Source organism: Micromys minutus (assembly GCF_963924665.1).
Source record: "Micromys minutus genome assembly, chromosome: 31".
Taxonomy (NCBI): Eukaryota; Metazoa; Chordata; class Mammalia; order Rodentia; family Muridae; genus Micromys; species Micromys minutus.
The window spans coordinates 15,409,808-15,427,417 of record NC_137966.1 but is presented as its reverse complement, the minus strand read 5'-3'; the positions used below and the strand labels follow the sequence as shown (position 1 = coordinate 15,427,417).

Genomic DNA, 17,610 nt, shown 5'->3' with positions numbered 1-17,610 from the left:
ACAGTCTCTAACTTTAGGGTCCTATGGTCACATGACATCCAGTTTGGGCCTGAAGCCTGGACTTCAGCGTGGCATGTTCTGGTGTACATGAAGCTGGCCATGTTCCAAGGCCGGTCTCTAGGGCAGGCCGCTTCTGGGTTGGCCGCCATGGAGGCTGTGCTCGGTGTCCTGGATTCTCAGCAAGTGTTGCGCTGGCCTCCTTCCCTGAGCAGCCTGGAGCCCGTTGTCGAGGGTGTTCATGGTTTCTGTTGGCCTCTGCCTTGTCCTGTCTCCTTCTGGGAGAGGTTGGATCTTTGTGTTTGCTGAGTTGAACTATCCTGGGAAGCCACCCAGACCTGGTCCTGCCTCCGTCCTTCATTATAGCTTTTCCTGTTCTGCTTCCCTCCTGCCGTCCATCACCAAGGTTTACACGTACACATTCCTGTAGAAGCATTTCTTTTATTCCTGGAGTCCGGCTTGCTCGAGTAGGACCATCATATTTGCCGTGCTTTGATGGCGAGCTTGTTTGTCCTGTGCCCGCCGGACACGCCCATTACTTTAGGGTCTTAGTTATTCACTGCCAGGGATACACATGGCCCACGTGTTCCCACCAGAATTCTGAGCATCCTGGCATCCATCCTCATCAGAATGGGGAACTCTGGGATTGGATTTGGAGGTGCAGCTCAGGCCGGGGTGATGCAGCTCAGTGTGACAGCCACCGTCAACCAGCTACGCTGTCTGTCCAGCTGCTGTCTGTCCAGCTACGCTGTCTGTCCAGCTGCTGTCCTTTGCATCGCTGCCCTGCGGTCCTGATGGCTGTGGCCTGGAAGTAAAATTCCAAGGTTTAGGACACAACATGCCCTCACCTCGTCCCTTGGCTACACATGTAGAACTGAAGCCACCTATACTTCCGACCAACCGGCTATGGACTCAGGGTTTTTCCCCCCATAGCTGTTCGCGTCAAAGGACACTGAAGTGTTTCAGAGAACTTTATTATAAAAGAAAGAGACTGGAAGCTGAGTTTGGTGGTGTATGCTTTAATCTCAAAATTTGGGAAGTAGAGGCAGGAGAATCTCTGAGTTCAAGGCCAGCCTAGTCTAAGAGTCTCAGCACAGCTACAGCTAGAGAGACCCTGTCTCAAAAGCCAAAACTAAAATGGAGACGGGGTGGCAGATGAGATCACAGAACCCGGCATAGAGGTGCTGTGCCACCTCAGAGTTGGGTACATCTCCCTTAACCTTGCACGTGTGCACCACTGCCTCAGTTTCCACATTGTGACACAGTGGGGTGGTTGGTGGAGTCACTGGCCATTGGAATGGGGTGAGTCTCCAGCTCCTGTCCCCCCTCTGCAGGTCTGTGTCCCCCCCCCACAGCCACACACTCTTTATGGTGCCCTGGGAACCTGACCTGCAGGGTAACAGACACTGAGATCCCGGGGAGTCAGTGAGTAGCAGACGCAGGCCATGCTGTCCGGGGACGGGAGACAGAGAGACAGTGCTTCAGGAAATAGGAAGATGTGACGTGTGCGCGCGCGGTGACCCTTCCAGCTCCAATGGCCAGGAAGCCTCACCCAAGAAGGAATGTTTGTGTAAATGTGTGGGAAAGGGGCTGGGGGGCGCTATGCAAGCAGGAGTGGGGTGAAGGAGGCTGAGGTGAGAGGGACAAGGATGCATATGTAAGCCTGGCTGTGGTGGCACATGCGTTTAATCCCAGCCTGCTCTACAGAGTGAGTCCTAGGACAGCCAGGGCTACACAGAGAAACCCTGTCTCACAAAACCGAAACAACAAAGCATGTATATATCTCTCTGTGTGTGTATACATATACATATCCTGATATATAAGCACAAAGCTATCCACGAGCAAACTTAATTGAAAAAAATCAAACCTCCTGTTCCACCAGGACTCTTGACTTCCGCACAGTGATGGCTCAGGAGACTCACCCGTGGTGGGGCGTGAGTTGTAGATTTCGGCGATAGGAAGGGTCAACAGACTCTTTGGGACGAGGTGCAGGTTGGGAAATCTGGAGGCAGACCATTCACCTCGTGACAGTGCGGTATTGCCAAGAAAATCAAGCTAAGCAGAGGTCAGAAATGAGGCAGACAAGGAGGGGCCTAGAAGGCAGGAGCACAGAGGGAGCACGTGCACCTAAAGCTGTTGTGGTCTGCAGTCCTGGTTTTAAGACCTACCACTCCCTCGTGCACACCCCCTCTTGAGTCTGTTAACTGTTCTTTGATATGTGAACTGTACATATTTTCTGCTCCTAAGTCTTTATTTCATTGGCTGGATGAGATCTGTTAGCGTTCTAGTCTGAATCCCACGATAGCTGCAAATCCACAATGACAGCGTCCAGGTGGTGCCGCACACCTTTAATCCCAGCTCTTAGGAGGCAGAGCCAGAAGTACCTGTGAGTTCGAGGACAGCCTGGTCTACAGAGCAAGTTGCAGGAGAGCCAGGGCTACCTAGAGAGATCATGTCTCAAAACAAAAACAAAATTAAACTGAGGTGAAAGTCACACAAGGAGCCATTTCAACTGTAGCTCTGGGTCCATCCCTGCCACGTACCCCACAGCTGGAAGGCACCTGGTGTACTCTGTGTTCCCGTCCCTCATGACCTGAACTCCTAGTCACTGGTGTCTGGCTGGAAGAGACGGACTTCTGGCCTGCCCACCAGTGTGGATGAGTGTTTTGTGTCTTCAGGGGAAACAAAGGCCAGGATGAGAATAAAGAGTTGGATCGGCCAGCAGGGGGTGGGGGTGGGGCCAGCACTAACACCAGACCCACTCAGGGCCCTTCCTTCTGTGTGAGTGTCAGAGGGCAGGTACAATCTCTGCTCTCCCATCTATGATCTCCCTGAGAGCCACTGGCAGCGGCTGGGTGTAGAAGACATTGTTTTCTTCTTCTTCGGTCCCACAGTGCAGTCTGTTTGCTCTGGACGCCCTGGCTGCTGCCCTGTCTCACCAGTCATTGGTTCCCCGCTGTCCCCTGAGGACTTGTGCGAGTGGGTAGAAGACGGGGCCCAGTCCCCAGAGCTCAGAGACTCGCCCAGCCACAGTAACTAGAGATGCCAATGTCATTCAACAGAAGCGGAATCACCACTTAGATGTCCACAGACATTCTCTGGGACAGATCATGTCCCATACACCAACTCCCAGAGGCTGAAGTAGTGTGTTCTCTAACCAAGTACAATTAGAGAACAGCAATAAACATTTCTGAACACTAAAGTCAAGGAGTGAAAAAGGAAAATACATAAAGCAACAAACAGTGCTGAGAGGAGATACATCTACATATAATATATTTTTATAATGTATATATTATATGGGGTGGTGTGGGGCAGTGCTGGGATTGAACCTAGGGCCTCACACACCCCAGGCAAGTATTCAACCTTTTAGCTCTATTTTTAGTCCTAACAATTTTATAGCTTTAAATACCTATGGGGGGGGGGGGAGTCTCATATGCAGGCTTTACCTTAACAAGAAAACCAATGAAACTTGAATGATCAAAAGGAAAGGCTGGGGTCTAAAGCTCAGGGATAGACACTTACTGAGCACGTGCAAGGCTCAGCCCATCCCCAGAATGAATGAGGCATTTAACTCAATGCTTGGGCCCACAGTTGCATCCCAGCAAAGACTAAAGAAGAAACATTGCTTAGGGTTTGGGCCAGCCTCGGGTACAGAGTGAATCAGGGAATACACTGAGCTATAGAGTGAGACCTGTCTCAATAACAGCCCACCCTCAAAAAAGAGTGGAAATTTGTAAAACAGAAAGAAGTTCTTTGAAGAGATGGAAAAACTCTGACCGACCATGGACCAAACTTAAAGATATAAATTACAAAAGTCGTGGGGAAGGAAATCACTCTTATTCATATGGGAGTCACCAGGGTTGATGAGGGAGTTCTAGGAGAAAAATGAAAATAAAATGGATAAATCCCTAGAAAGACGCAAATCACTGCAACTGGCTAAAAAATAATGAACTGGGGTGGTATGTGCCTGTCAGCTACTTGGGAGGCTACTTGCTAGAGGCCATCTTGGGCAACATGGCCAGACGTGGCGGTGGGGTTATTTGATTGACACTGAGTCTCTCTGTAGCTGAGACTGGTTTCAAACTCATGATCTTCTTGCATCAACACAAGCCTGTCTTTAAAGTTGGATTTGGAACACAACTGAAGTCTTCCACAGAGAGCAGAGGCCATATGGCTTCATTGGTGCATCCTGTCAGTAACGTCAGACATACAAAGACGTTTCAGAATACAGAGGGGCTGCTCCCAACCCAGGAAATCACACTAAAGCCCAGGAAGGATATCACGCACACAAAGACAAAAATCCTTAATCTCACCAACCAACCCAGATTCAAGCTCAGCAACATTATATACCGTGGCCATGTGGGATCTGCCTCAGCTGTGTCAAGTTAAACATCAGCCAAGGCAGCAGGCAACGTGAGTAAAGAACACGCCAACAGGATCATCTCAGAAGAATGTTGGCAAAGTCCAACACTGACTTACAGAACAGCTCCACAAACACTGGCTGAAAAAAGCCCCTGTGTGCTTTAACCAGTGACCTTGCTGACGTCAGACCACACAAGTTTACCATCTTACAGTTTGGAGGTTGGCAGCTGACATGGCTCTCACTGGGTGTCAGGAGGGCTGCACTCCTGAAGGCTCTAGGAACGTGTCATTGACCTGCAGATTCTTAGACGCCTCCCTACAAAGCTGGAGACCCTGTTTGAGTCCTGATTCAGCCTCCCCATCAGAATCTCTCTTCCTCCCCAGGACCCTGCGTTTCCCTTGGCCTTGCCTGGGAGCTCTCACTAAGGCCAATTTCTTCTGCTTTGTAATGGTCAAGGATCCCAGGGATCAGGACATGGACATGTCTGATTTATTATTCTGCTTTCTAGAATTTGTGAGAACGGTGCAGCCAGCACCAAAGTTAATGGCATATGACTTAATCCTTCTCACATTAGAAGGCTTGCCAGGGTTTCACAAACAACTAGGAGAAGGTAAGTGCCCTACACAGCAAATCCTAAGGAACACTGTTTCCCTCTGTGAACAAGCTGGGTTGTAAGATGAGAGTAAATGCACTGTCCCTACACCAGTAATCCAAGACTGAAGCAAAAGCAGTTCCTCTCTCAGTAGCATCAAAACTAATAAAATACCAAGGAAGCACTTTATCCAAGTGTAAGGTTGACACACGGACAATGGCAGTGTTAAGAGAAATGAATGAACAAAACCAATGGGCAAGCGAGTGAGATTGGCCAGGCTCACCGAGAAGACCACTCACTAAGATACTGGCTCTCCACAAACTCATCTACAGATAAAGTGCAGCCCCCAGCAAAATCCTTAGCATGTGTTTGAGAAAATAACAAGCAGCCTTCAAAATTGTACAGTGATTCAACCCAGATGACCCAAAACAACCTTGGAAAAGCACAAGGTTCTAGAGACTAGAGAATGCAGCCATGACATTCAAAGTCTGCAAGGACACGGCTGGCCACCAGGCTCTGAAGCCAAATGGAGAATAAACCGTTATGCTGGTGGCCATTTGATTTTCCTTTGGATGCCAAGAAGAGTCTTCTCACCAGATGAGCTGGGCCACTTGGACTTGTATGGGAGGAAACGTGAACAAACTCGTATGATGTGTGTAAATTAATTCAGTGCACAGGAGAACTAAAGAGCGTTGAGATTCTGATATTTGGAGGAAGGGCTAATAGGAAATGTAGGCTCAGAGGTGAGGCAGTGTTCTTGGAGGTGACATACAAGTCTTGAGCCAGAGGAGAAACAATGTGATACGCAAACAAACATCACACAACGTTTTAAAAAATGAACCCTCCTGACTTTAAGTTATATAACAAAACAAGAATAACGACACGGCACTGACATAAAAACAGACATATTGATCAATGAAAAGGAAATGGAGACCCAGACATAAGTCCACACAGCTATGATCTTTTGATCCTTTTTTTAAAATAGAGGCCAAAACTACACACTTGAAACTATAGCATCACCAATAAACAGTGAGGGTCAGATTGGATAGTTACATGAAACTTGATTCTTACTGACTATCCTGTACAAAACTCTAAATGGATCAAGGATCTGGAGATAAGACTGAGCCCCTGAATCAGATAATGGAGCAAGAAGGGTCTCTGTTGGAGACTGGTTCTAATGGTTTGTCTTAACTCGGCACCCAAAATCACACGGGAATCTACACACCCAGATGCTAAGGATCACTGTCCCCAGTTGTTTTTGATTGGTTAATAAAGTTACGAACAGCCAATGCCTGGGCAGGGAGACAGAGGTGAGACTTTTAGATTTACCAAACAAGGTCACAAAGGGAGGAAGAAGAAACAGAATTCTCAGGGCTGGCTTACAGTTCCAGAGGTTCAGTCCATCATCATCATCATGGTGGGAAGCATGGCGGTGTGCAGGCAGACATGGTGCTGGAGAAGGAGCTGAGAGTTCTGCATCTTGATATGACTGTAGCCAGCAGAGAAAACTGACTTCCAGGCAGCTAGGAGGAGGGTCTCTTTGTCCACCCCTACAGTGACACACTTCCTACAAGGCCACGTCTCCTAATAGTGCCACTCCCTGGGCCAAGTATATTCAAGCCACCACAAAGGGGTGGCTTGGGGTGGGGAACGGGATGTAAAGAAGAGACTATAGGGAGGAGAACTAATACTACAGGTTTCTTGAAAATGCCATATGGAACCCTACTGCCATAGAAGATTCCGGAAAGAGAGCAAGAGTACTGGAGACAGCTCAGCAGTCGGAGTGCTGGCTTCTCCCCAGAGAGTTCATTTCCAGTCCCCACTTGGCACTGCACAACTGTCTCAACTTCAGTTTTAGGAGATCAGCTGCCATTTTTCTGGCCTCCAAAGGCACCAGGCACGCACTTTGCTGCACAGACATATCTGGAGGCAAAACGTTCACACACATAAATTAAAACAATTAGTGTTGATGGAGCTGCCCATCAAAGGGCAGAACACCCCAACTAGACTAGCAAATGAAAACTCCGGTACCAGGGATGTGTTACCTCTTTGTGGGGTGTTGACCAATAAGGCCCAATAGACCAGCACTTGGGAGGCAGAGGTGGGTGGGTTTCTAAGAACTCAAGGTCAGCCTGGTCTACATAGTGACTTCCAGGACAGTTATGGCTACACAGATATCTTGTCTTAGAAAAAAACAACAAAACCAAAGAAATAGAGATATATAGATAGATGGGTTGGGTGTGTGGGTGGAGGGAGGGAGGGAGGGAGGGAGGGAGGGAGGGAGGGAGGGAGGGAGAGAGAGAGAGAGAGAGAGAGAGAGAGAGAGAACTCTTCTACAGATACCCAAGGATTCTATGTTATTGTCAACATCTTCTTCCAGTAAGACCCCATCACTGAGGACACCACAGACTGGACTCGGAGTATGGAGAAATCAAACTGGTCATTCACTTGGGTTCGTCACCCCACCCCCAGATGTTGGCATGTATGGCAACACCTGTAGAACCAGAGCTGCGCAGTTGACAGTGGAAAGTCCTGGTTCTGAGGACTCAGGCAGGAGGAGCAGTGATGGTGAAGGGGGAGGGGTGTACGAGCGCAGCGCATCTGACCTTGGTGCTAAGGAAGGAGAGAATGAAACCCGAGCTGTTCCTGATCCTGACCGATGTCACCATGTGGACTGTGGAAAGCAACCAAAATGATGATAAAAAGCACCTAAAAGGAATATGTTTAGGTCCAAATGCAAACGGACTCAAAACTCTAGTCTGATCAATCAAAGGACATTTCAAAATGGTGAAGGACTGACCGGCTGTGGGAGATGTGTATAAGTCCAGCATGCTGAGGGTTGAGGCAAGAGGATCATCGTGAAGTTGAGCCCAGTCTGAACTGCACAGTGTCTTGTCACAGAAATGTAAAAGAAGCCTCAGCAAGGTGACACAGGCTGGCAAGTAGAGGCAGGAAAAGCAGGAGTTTGAGGCCATCTTCTCAAAAAGGAAAGAAAGAAAAGAAAAAAAAGGAGCTAGGCAGGAAGTGCTGCATGTCGCTTGTCTTTAACCCCAGCATTCAGAAGGCAGACGCAGGAGGACTGTGTGAGTTCGAGGCCAGCCTGATCTACAGAGTGAGTTCCAGGACAGCCAGGGATGTTACACAGAGAAACCCTGTCTCAAAGATCCAATAAATATCCAAAACCTCCGTGTTTGGTAGTTGGAGAGCTTCAGGGTGTTCGGCCTCACCAGCAATCCGGAAAACCATGTACGATGGATGGGCGTCCACCAGCAGGCAGTGTGCAGACAGTGTTAGGGAAGACACACATTTCCCTGTGGACACTCAAGTGCCGCCACCACACAAGCACCCGCGTGCCCTTCCGGCCTCCGAAGTCCTCACTCGCAGCCTCACTGTGTGTGGCCCTAGAGGGAGGCGCTGAGTGTCCAGCCAGGGCAGAGGCCCCGTGATGGCTACTGTTCACTTGGATGATGTCTGAAGAAACAACACATGGGGTGTGCTCTGTGTCTGTCGGCATAGTCTTGGCTAGACACAGGGACCAGGTATGGTACTAGGAGGCAAAACTGGATAGTGGGGTTGTTGGGAATGGGGGCGGGGGAGGGGCTCTTCAGTGGCTGAGCCTTGTGTTCCTGTGCTGTGTGGCTGCGACCCTCAGAAGGCTGACTTGGGTCTAAGCAGACTCTCGGAAACCTGTCAAGGTTTCCACACCACAGAAAGCAGGGCTTGGAGTAGGCAGGAGGAGATCCCAGTCCAGCAGGGACCCACAGGACTCATGGGTACAGCTGCTGGCCCCTGTTCCCAACAGAGGCCGGCCACTGGCCCCACAGCCCTGCTGAGGCCGCAGTTTTGCTGTGTAAACTGCTCTGTGGCTCTGGGCGGAGACTCCCTCCCTGTCGATCTATAATTTCTCAGAAAAGAGGCTGAGGGATAACCTGGAAAATGCCCTAGACGTGGTGGGAGCCATGGTCCCCTGACCCTCCCAGACCTGCCCACTTCCTCTGCTTAATTAGAGATGGCTCCCACTCTCCCCCAATCCCGGAGAAGCCCTCCTTCCTGAAACCCAGCACTACCTTTCCTGGCCCCTCCCGTGTACGTTCCCACCATCTGAGCAGGGCAAAGGGACAGAGCTCAAGGCAGGGTTTGCTGAGCTTTGGAGTGTCCGGCAGGTCACAGCTCTCAGGCCCTGGAGGAGGAAGCCAAGATGTGGCTCTGGCAGGGTGAGTGGAGCCAGGACCAGCTCGAGGGATCCAACTGCAGCCCTTCTTCCTCCCCCAGGGGCAGCATGTTTACCCCGGGGTCTTTGCACACAATGAGGTAGCAGGTAGTTAGGTCCTCCATATTGCAGAGGCCAGTAGACGCTGGCTCTGACTCTCAGGTGCCCCACTGTCTTCCTGCCAGCCAGCCTTTCCTAGGAGGACTGTGCTTGGGAGAGCAAACATGAGGTAGCTAGCTGGTGGCCCTGCCAGGTGTTCCTAGAAGAGGCCCTGGGGGAGGAGCAGTAGCCAGACATCAGCTGACCTAGAGGTCACAGAAGGGCTGAGACTGGGCCTGGGACAAACCCCTGGGCTGGGAGGCACAAATGGTGGGCCCCCGCTCAGGCCTAGGAAACCCCAGGTCAGACAGCGAGAAGTACAGGCAAGGCCTTAGGAGCCGGTAAAACTGCTTAATCCTGACAGTCATCTGCTCAGTATAGGGGTGAGTCGGGGGATTCCCAGGATAAGCCGGGAGCTCCCCTCACTTTGGCGGAACCTCCTGGGAGACAGGCCCCACTGCACCTACCTTGAGCACCAATCCTGGAAGACCAACTCCACCAAGCCTCTACCTCCAACACCAGCAGGGGTGGCTTTTAAGAGCCCACTTCTCCCCTGAGGGAGACTTTAGGGCAGACCAAGAATCCGTCCCCTGCACCATCTGCACCCAGGAGAGCTGCTGCTGAGACTAGCTGCCCAGCACGAGAGGGTTAAAGGAGCTGAGTGTGGGGCAGGGCCAGCTGGGAGCTGCCAGCTACAGCAGTGGGGAAATCCACAGGGCAGCAGCCAGTACTGTAGACAGTCCTTGCTCACTGCCTGCCTGCAGCCAGCTCTGTACAAGGAACAATGGCCCTGAGGACAGGTGAGGAACCCGTAACCCCTGCCACTTGCTCTGAGGGTAGCTGTCCCCAGCCCTGTGCCCACTGGGAGGAGCCGCAGTAGGCTTAACTCAGGGTGGGCTGGTGGGGGTTCTGGGTTGGGTCTCGGATACAACAATTTCTGGCACCAGAGGGTCTCTGTGACTTTTTCCCTCGGTGGCGGCCCCCAGGGAAAGGGCCAAGTGAAGGCAGGGCAGGCAGAGGAAACAAGTACCTCACCCCTGGGCACGAGGTGCAGGAATGGGGTTCAGCACTCCTCAAAATCCCATCAGAGCTTGCTGAGATAGTGTGCCGCACATGCCTGCGATCTTTCTAGCTACCGCTTGCTCCTCTTAAGGGCCTGGCCCTGGGTGAATCAGAAAACGTCTTTCTTATTCCTTCTCTGCCTTTGGTGTGTGCCACAATGCCTAGGGCTGTCCCCACTGAGTCTCCCTTCCAAACCACCACTACGCAGTCACGCCAGACACAAACTGCGCAGGTGCGGAACGGCGTTGTCCTGCCCAGCTTGATCTGGCGTGCTCTCAGCATACCCCCGAGGTAGATTAGAATTAAGGTACTGGCGGGCTGGTGTGATTTGACGCCTGGTTGGATGGTTGTCTAGACCCCCCCACCCCCATTCTTCTACCAGCAAGGGCTATCGCTTTCATATACTGGAGCAAATAAAGTGTGTTTCACCCATATGGGGCCTAACAGGTAGGAAACGCCAGCTTTCTGTCCAGTCATGAGGACTACGAATGAATACGCGACTCGGGCCTATCCCAGAATATTCTGGGACAGTCAGATCTTGGCCAGCACCTCGATTCCGTTTCTCAGCCTGGCTCCTGTGTATCCCCCAGAGGACACAGACTGCCTAGTGGCCAGGGCCCAGGTTGCCTGTAAAGCCAGGGTAAAACGGAAGAGCTAAGCCCTCGGTGCCCTTGCCGTGGGATGTGGACCACTACCTGCTATTCCGTGGGTTGGAAAAGTGAAGTGGCTTCATGGGACAGGACCTGGTTGTCACCAGTGTCTACCTGGTATCAAAGTGGGAAGGTATCCCTCTCACAGTAGCTGAGGGCTAGGGTTTGGCTCCCATCCTAGGGCACAGTCCTCTGGGCACCTCCTTGCCAAGCCCTTCTCCCCACAGGAAGCCCAGCCCTGGTGGTGCTTCTGGCTTTCTGGGTGGCACTTGGCCCCTGTTACCTGCAGGGGACAGATCCTGGAGCATCAGCAGATGCCGAGGACCCCCAGTGCCCTGTCACCTGTACCTGCAGCTATGACGACTACACAGACGAGCTCAGCATCTTTTGCAGTTCAAGGAACCTCACACAGCTGCCCGATGGAATCCCAGTCAGCGCCAGGGCCCTGTGGCTTGACAGCAACAACCTCTCCTCCATCCCCTCAGCGGCCTTCCAGAACCTGTCCAGCCTGAACTTTCTCAATCTGCAGGGCAGCTGGCTGAGGAGCCTGGAACCACGGGCCCTGCTGGGCCTGCAGAATCTCTACCATCTGCATCTGGAACGGAACCTGCTCCGGGGCCTGGCTGTGGGCTTGTTCGTATACACGCCAAATCTGGCTTCACTCAGTCTGAGCAACAACCTCCTGGGCCGGCTGGAAGAAAGGCCGTTCCAGGGCCTCAGTCACCTTTGGGACCTCAACCTGGGGTGGAACAGCCTGGTGGTCCTGCCTGACAGAGTGTTCCAGGGACTAGGTAACCTCCGTGAGCTGGTGCTGGCTGGCAACAAACTAACGTACCTGCAGCCTGCACTCTTCTGTGGCTTGGGCGAGCTGCGGGAGCTGGATCTGAGCAGGAATGCGCTCCGCAGCATCAAAGCTAATGTCTTTATACATTTGCCCAGGCTGCAGAAGCTGTACCTGGACCGCAACCTCATTACAGCCGTGGCCCCCCGTGCCTTCCTGGGCATGAAGGCACTGCGTTGGCTGGACCTGTCACACAACCATTTGGCTGGCCTCCTGGAGGACACCTTCCCAGGCCTGCTGGGTCTGCATGTCCTGCGCCTGGCCCACAATGCGATCACTAGCTTGCGGCCGCGTACTTTCAAAGACCTACACTTCCTGGAGGAACTGCAGCTTGGCCACAATCGTATCAGGCAGTTAGGTGAGAAGACATTTGAGGGCCTGGGGCAGCTGGAGGTACTGACGCTCAACGACAATCAGATCCGTGAGGTCAAGGTGGGCGCCTTCTTTGGCCTCTTCAACGTGGCTGTTATGAATCTCTCTGGCAACTGTCTGAGGAGCCTCCCGGAGAGGGTGTTCCAGGGTCTGAGCAAACTGCACAGTCTGCACCTGGAGCACAGCTGCCTGGGCCACATCCGCCTGCACACTTTCGATGGCCTCTCAGGGCTGCGGAGGCTCTTCCTCAGGGACAACAGCATCTCCAGCATCGAGGAACAGAGCCTGGCAGGCCTCTCGGAGCTCCTGGAACTCGATCTTACCACCAACCAGCTCACACACCTGCCCCGCCAGCTTTTCCAGGGCCTGGGCCAGCTAGAGTATCTGCTTCTGTCTTACAACCAACTGACAATGCTATCTGAGGATGTCCTGGGCCCTCTGCAGCGGGCCTTCTGGTTGGACATCTCACACAACCGCCTGGAGACACTGACTGAAGGTCTTTTCTCATCTCTGGGGCGGCTTCGCTACCTCAGCCTCAGGAATAACTCCTTGCAGACCTTTTCGCCACAGCCCGGCCTGGAGCGCCTGTGGCTTGATGACAACCCCTGGGACTGCAGCTGTCCCCTCAAGGCACTTCGTGACTTTGCCTTGCAGAACCCTGGCATTGTCCCCCGCTTTGTGCAGACTGTCTGTGAGGGAGATGACTGCCAACCGGTATACACCTACAACAACATCACTTGTGCTGGTCCTGCTGATGTCTCAGGCCTCGACCTACGAGACATTAGTGAAACACATTTTGTGCACTGCTGACTGACCCTGGCTACTTATTGGCCTGGTCTGGCCAAACACTGCCTCCTGGCCAGGTCTCATTGTTACCAGAATAAGCTGACTCTCGAATACCCAGCCGTCTCTCGGGGACAGGTCCTGGCTGCTCACTTCCTGGAAGCAGGCAGTCTGGAAGCTGCATGGTCTAAGATGGATGGGCACAGGACAAGTGCCCAAGGGCCCAAAGGGGGTGAGGTGCTCCGCAGCACTCGCTGCTGCCAACAATTAAAAGCAAATACAAAGCATGGCGTGTGACCTAGCATGTGAACTTGGGGAAGGTCTCCCTGTCCTTTTTCCCTGCCCCATCTCTCCTTAGTTCTGCCTGAGCTCAGTCGGAGATTCCTGGGGTTGAGAACATGGGTCCCACTTCATTTGCACCAGATCCTGCCCATTTCCTCCTGGGCTTCTTAGGGCCTTCTTCTCCAACCCAGGAACTGCAGGTATTTACCCCAGCCCCCCTTCCAGACACTGCATCCCACCCTCAGGGCACTACACTGGGGTCCAGATCCCAAGTCAGCACACAGGGGTGGGGGTTACCACACCTGCACACTACTTTTAGTGCGTGTTGGGGATGGGAGCAGTTCAGGACTGCATCTGACCACAGGCCCCCAGTCTCCCTTGAAGATCTCAGCTTTGCCCCAGGAAGAAACTAACAGGCCAGCATCTACTTTCCTTCCTGACTTTTCTAGGAAGGAGGAGGGAGGGCCTTTGTGCCTCAGCTCACGCTTGAATGCTCAGCTTACTGTGCCCAGTGGTCCCAGGCATGTGCTAGCAGACTCCATGGGTTTCTGAAAACACACATGCCAACCCCCATCCTCCAAAACAAGACAGACACCCTCACCACATCTTCAGGCCCTTTATGTCTTTACTAATACTGCTTGTTCCAGCCACGAAATGCAGGGCATCAAGAGCCATCTTGCTGAGGACAGAGGGTTTGTTTGGATGCTGGGTTCTTCACAAGATGGGTGATATATGTTTAACAGCAGGGTTCTTTCTGTAAAGTTACCAGATATACCTGCAAACCACACTGTGTTACATAAGGCTCACAGCACAGCACGGGTGAGCACTCAGGGTCAGTCGGGATGATAAAGTACTGGCCAGCTCCTGTGTGGCGTGGCTGCTACAGCAGCCTGCTGACTTGGGGCACAAGTGACTAGGGCTGAAAAAAGCCTGGAAGCCGGAGGAGACCTCTGCATGACGTAAATCACATATACCAGCTGTTGCCCAGGCCAGCAACTACAGGTCCCAAGACAGTCCTTAAGACCTCTGTTCCCAAAATCCCTGTAGGCTGAGAACAGAGCCCACAGCACCAGAAGGCTGTGAGGCTGTCAGGAGCGCAGAGCAGGCATCCTGTGCAGAACTTTCTGGGCTATGGACGAGAGTGCGGAATATGCAGTGCTTTTGGGAAACTCCTGGATGAAGTCACGCCCCTCCTCCAAGCTCCTGGTAAGCTGGGGATCCAGGGGAACAGAACCTGCAACAACAAAAGCCAGGAAAGGGCTGACAAAATGGCTCAATGGCTAAAGGTGCTTGCTGCCAAGCCCGATAAGCCAGGTTCAATATCCAGGACCCACGAGGCAGAAGATGAGTGATTCCCTCACAATCTGATCTCCCCATTACACTGTGCATGTGCACAAACAAGGGGCCTAGCGGAAGCCTGCAGCACAGGTAAGGAGTGTCAGCTGACCATCTACTTTCAGAACCTCAAGCTTGGCTCCCCATGACCTCCCACTTGGAACAGCGTGGGACAAGTGGTAGGAGCCTGGTGTCCCTGACACGCACGCTCCCAAAGATGGAGCAGTATGTTGGGCAGCCCCAGATGGCCTGTTCCTGACACTCACCTAAAAAGGGAACGCCAGCCAGCCGGGCCAGCTCCTCCCCACCGCCGCTGGAGAAGACGTTGGTGCACTCCTAGGAGACAAGCGCTGTGAGGGTCCAGCTCGGACCCCCTCACCATGATGAGACCCCCCTCACCATGTGAGGCTCATGGCCAGGGTGAGACCTACAAGTGGTCCAGGGAGAATGCCCAGTAACAGAGTCCTCTCTATCCACAAAGTTACTTACTGACAATGGGCCTGTGGACAACAGACCTACTTTCTCAAAGTCCCTGACTGCCAGACCCATCTTATTCCCCCTCAGCCCTTCAAACTGCCTACCCATCTTCCAAGACTCACAGCGCAGTGCGGGCAGGCGAAGCCGCTCATGTTCTCTATGACCCCTATCACCTGCAGCCCAGTCTTCTTACAGAAGGTCAGCTCCCGCCTCACATCCCCAATAGACACTGCCTGTGGATCAGAGCGAGGAAGGGCCAGTCAGCCACAGAGCAGCCGAGAACCAAGTAACCAGCAAGGAACATGGCCCATTCTAAACCCAACCAGGTTGACCCCCCACACACACACACTCACACACACGCCCACATCCATGCCCAGGTAGGGCTGGAAGAGATGTCAGTAGTACCTGTGGTGTAGTGACCACAAGAGCCCCAAGGGGCTTATACGGACGCAGGGCTTCCACAGTGGCCATGTGCTCATCAGAAGTCCCTGGAGGTGTGTCCACAACCAGAAAGTCCAGCTCTCCCCAGGCCACGTCAGACACAAACTGTTTTATCAGTGCTGCAAAGACCCCAGAGCCCCATAGTAAATCCTTGAGAAAGGGTTAGGAAAGGGAAGGCTCACCTTGTTCAGCCCAGGATCCAGGGTCCACTTGATCTTCGAGCTAACAAGGCAGAGCCCCTGGGCTCCCACGAGCACTCCTTGCTTTTCAGAGGCCTTATCACCTGGAGCACTCAACTATCTCCACATCCCACCTGGCAGGGCTGTAGTCAACTCCCTTGAAGTCCCCTGGTGAGGATGCCACCTTGACTCTCCTAAGGGCCCCTGTGCCCTCAAGCCCAGAGAAAATGCCCTGGCACAAAGCTCCTCGATAGCGCATTCAGGAGCAGCTAGCCATTGACTCTAAGTGTCTTCTTCTTCCCAGGTAGCTTCTCACTACATCCATGATGGCTTAAACCCGCTTGAAGCTCAGCACTTGGGTCCACTACACACTGTGTGGCCTCAGGCCCTTGGGTTGAGTGAGGGCGGGTGGGGAGGGTTCTCAGGAGAGAGATCTCTTCCTAACTAAGGAGTGGCTGATGGCTTCACAACAAATGCCAAACCCAGCTTCTCCCTTGATCTTGGTCACATGTCACACTCTCCATCCAGGGGCTGATACAGTTGTCATAGGCTGCAGGAGGATACTCAGAAACACAGAGGCATGTACATCCTGAAGGGTGGGCATGTATGAGTATTGTAAGCATTCCAACAGAACAGAGACACCAAGAGGCCAGGACTGGCTTCTGGCTTTATCCAAAGGCAGTAGGCATGAGAGCAGGGAAAGTAGCCTCGGTAATGAGGCACCGAGGAGACGGCTGGGGGATTGCTTCTCACTAAGTTCTTACCATGTTTCTTGGGACCTCTCCACACCACAGCCTCATCAGGGTTTTCCAGCAGGAAGCCCACAGACATAAGGGAGATGCTCTGCTCCTGATCCACAAAGACAGGCACCCAGCCATTGTCACACTGGTGCACTGCCTTGCCTTGTGCACGGAGCATGTGTGGTATGCTGGGACCGCACAGGTCCACATCTAGGATCCCCACCTGCAAGGAGGAGGATGCTGACGGATGGAAAGAAGCCTGCCAAGCTTGTTGGGAGCTAGGGACAATAATGAAAGAGGTTGTCAACCCTGGTGAGGGCCTTACCTTCTTGCCCTGGTGACGCAGCGCCAGGGCCAACTCCGTGGAGATGGTACTTTTTCCGACGCCCCCCTTTCCAGAAAGAACAAGGATGATATGTCGCACGCCGGCCAGGTTTCCGGGCTCTGGTGAGAAACAGGAGTTGGGGTGTCCGGGAGAGCGACAAAGACAAAGGCACCAGGTAGGTCTTCTAGAAGCCCCAGATCTGTCTCGGTCTCACTTCTGTCTGAAGTGGAGCAACTGAAGGCACGCGCACATGCAAACGCCCACTTGTTATACACCTTCAAACTTGAAACTAACAGAGTGGTTCATCACAGCTAAGCGACACTTGCACACGACTCCACCCGGGAGACTACAGAGGGGTTTCAGTTCTCTGCAAAGTGTGAGGCTGAGGACCCAGAGCAGCTGTAACCACCTATGTGTGCATCCGCGTCATTCGCTGGTTCAGTAAACAAGGGGACATGGGATGCTTTGGCGTGGGCTTGCACTCAGTTCGCCTTTAGGCTTTCCCCAACCCCCTCACGCTTGGAGGACCCACACGCTCACCAGCAGCAGCCTCCATCCCGCTATAGCTGCTTTTCGCGGCTCCCTTCCGCTTCCTATCCAAACTTTCCGAGCCTCTGAACCAATGATGACAAGAGCCCGCCCCTTACTCATTTTTAGAGGTTAGTCACTCATGCTTTAGCCAATCAGATCACCCAAAGAGGTCGCGATCCTGGCAACTGTTGATGACACCACGGGCACGAACATACTTCCGCATACTTGTCCAATGGTCATGTGAAAAAATTTTTGACCGCTCTAGCGCGGACCAATAGAAACTTTGTTTGAGGATTGACAGGTTGTGCAAGCCTCTTGACAGCAGTCCTGT

The 17,610-nt window shown here is 52.7% G+C and overlaps 2 protein-coding genes across 3 annotated transcripts; one reads left to right on the top strand and one right to left on the bottom strand.

Annotated features, from left to right (window-relative positions):
- Window positions 1-87: 87 nt before the first annotated feature.
- On the top strand, window positions 88-12,996 carry IGFALS (insulin like growth factor binding protein acid labile subunit; the record flags this gene model as incomplete). The annotated part of the gene is given in 7 exon segments (XM_080942292.1): window positions 88-247; window positions 2,940-3,029; window positions 9,523-9,570; window positions 9,573-9,602; window positions 9,605-9,623; window positions 9,625-9,644; window positions 11,201-12,996. Coding segments are annotated over 7 exon segments (2,163 nt in total).
- Window positions 12,997-13,873: 877 nt separating this feature from the next.
- Window positions 13,874-17,367, bottom strand: NUBP2 (NUBP iron-sulfur cluster assembly factor 2, cytosolic). 2 transcript variants are annotated; one of them, XM_080942089.1, is made up of 7 exons: window positions 17,289-17,367; window positions 16,749-16,867; window positions 16,448-16,646; window positions 15,469-15,623; window positions 15,186-15,296; window positions 14,853-14,922; window positions 13,874-14,485 (listed from the first exon to the last, which is right to left on the bottom strand). In XM_080942089.1, exons 1-7 carry the CDS (start codon window positions 17,302-17,304, stop codon window positions 14,340-14,342), a joined length of 816 nt encoding a protein of 271 aa, XP_080798215.1. In that variant the 5' UTR covers window positions 17,305-17,367; the 3' UTR covers window positions 13,874-14,339. The 2 variants fall into 2 exon arrangements, with proteins under 2 accessions (XP_080798215.1, XP_080798216.1); XM_080942090.1 differs by lacking the exon at window positions 17,289-17,367 and having other exon boundaries at window positions 16,448-16,663.
- Between the last annotated feature and the right edge of the window lie 243 nt (window positions 17,368-17,610).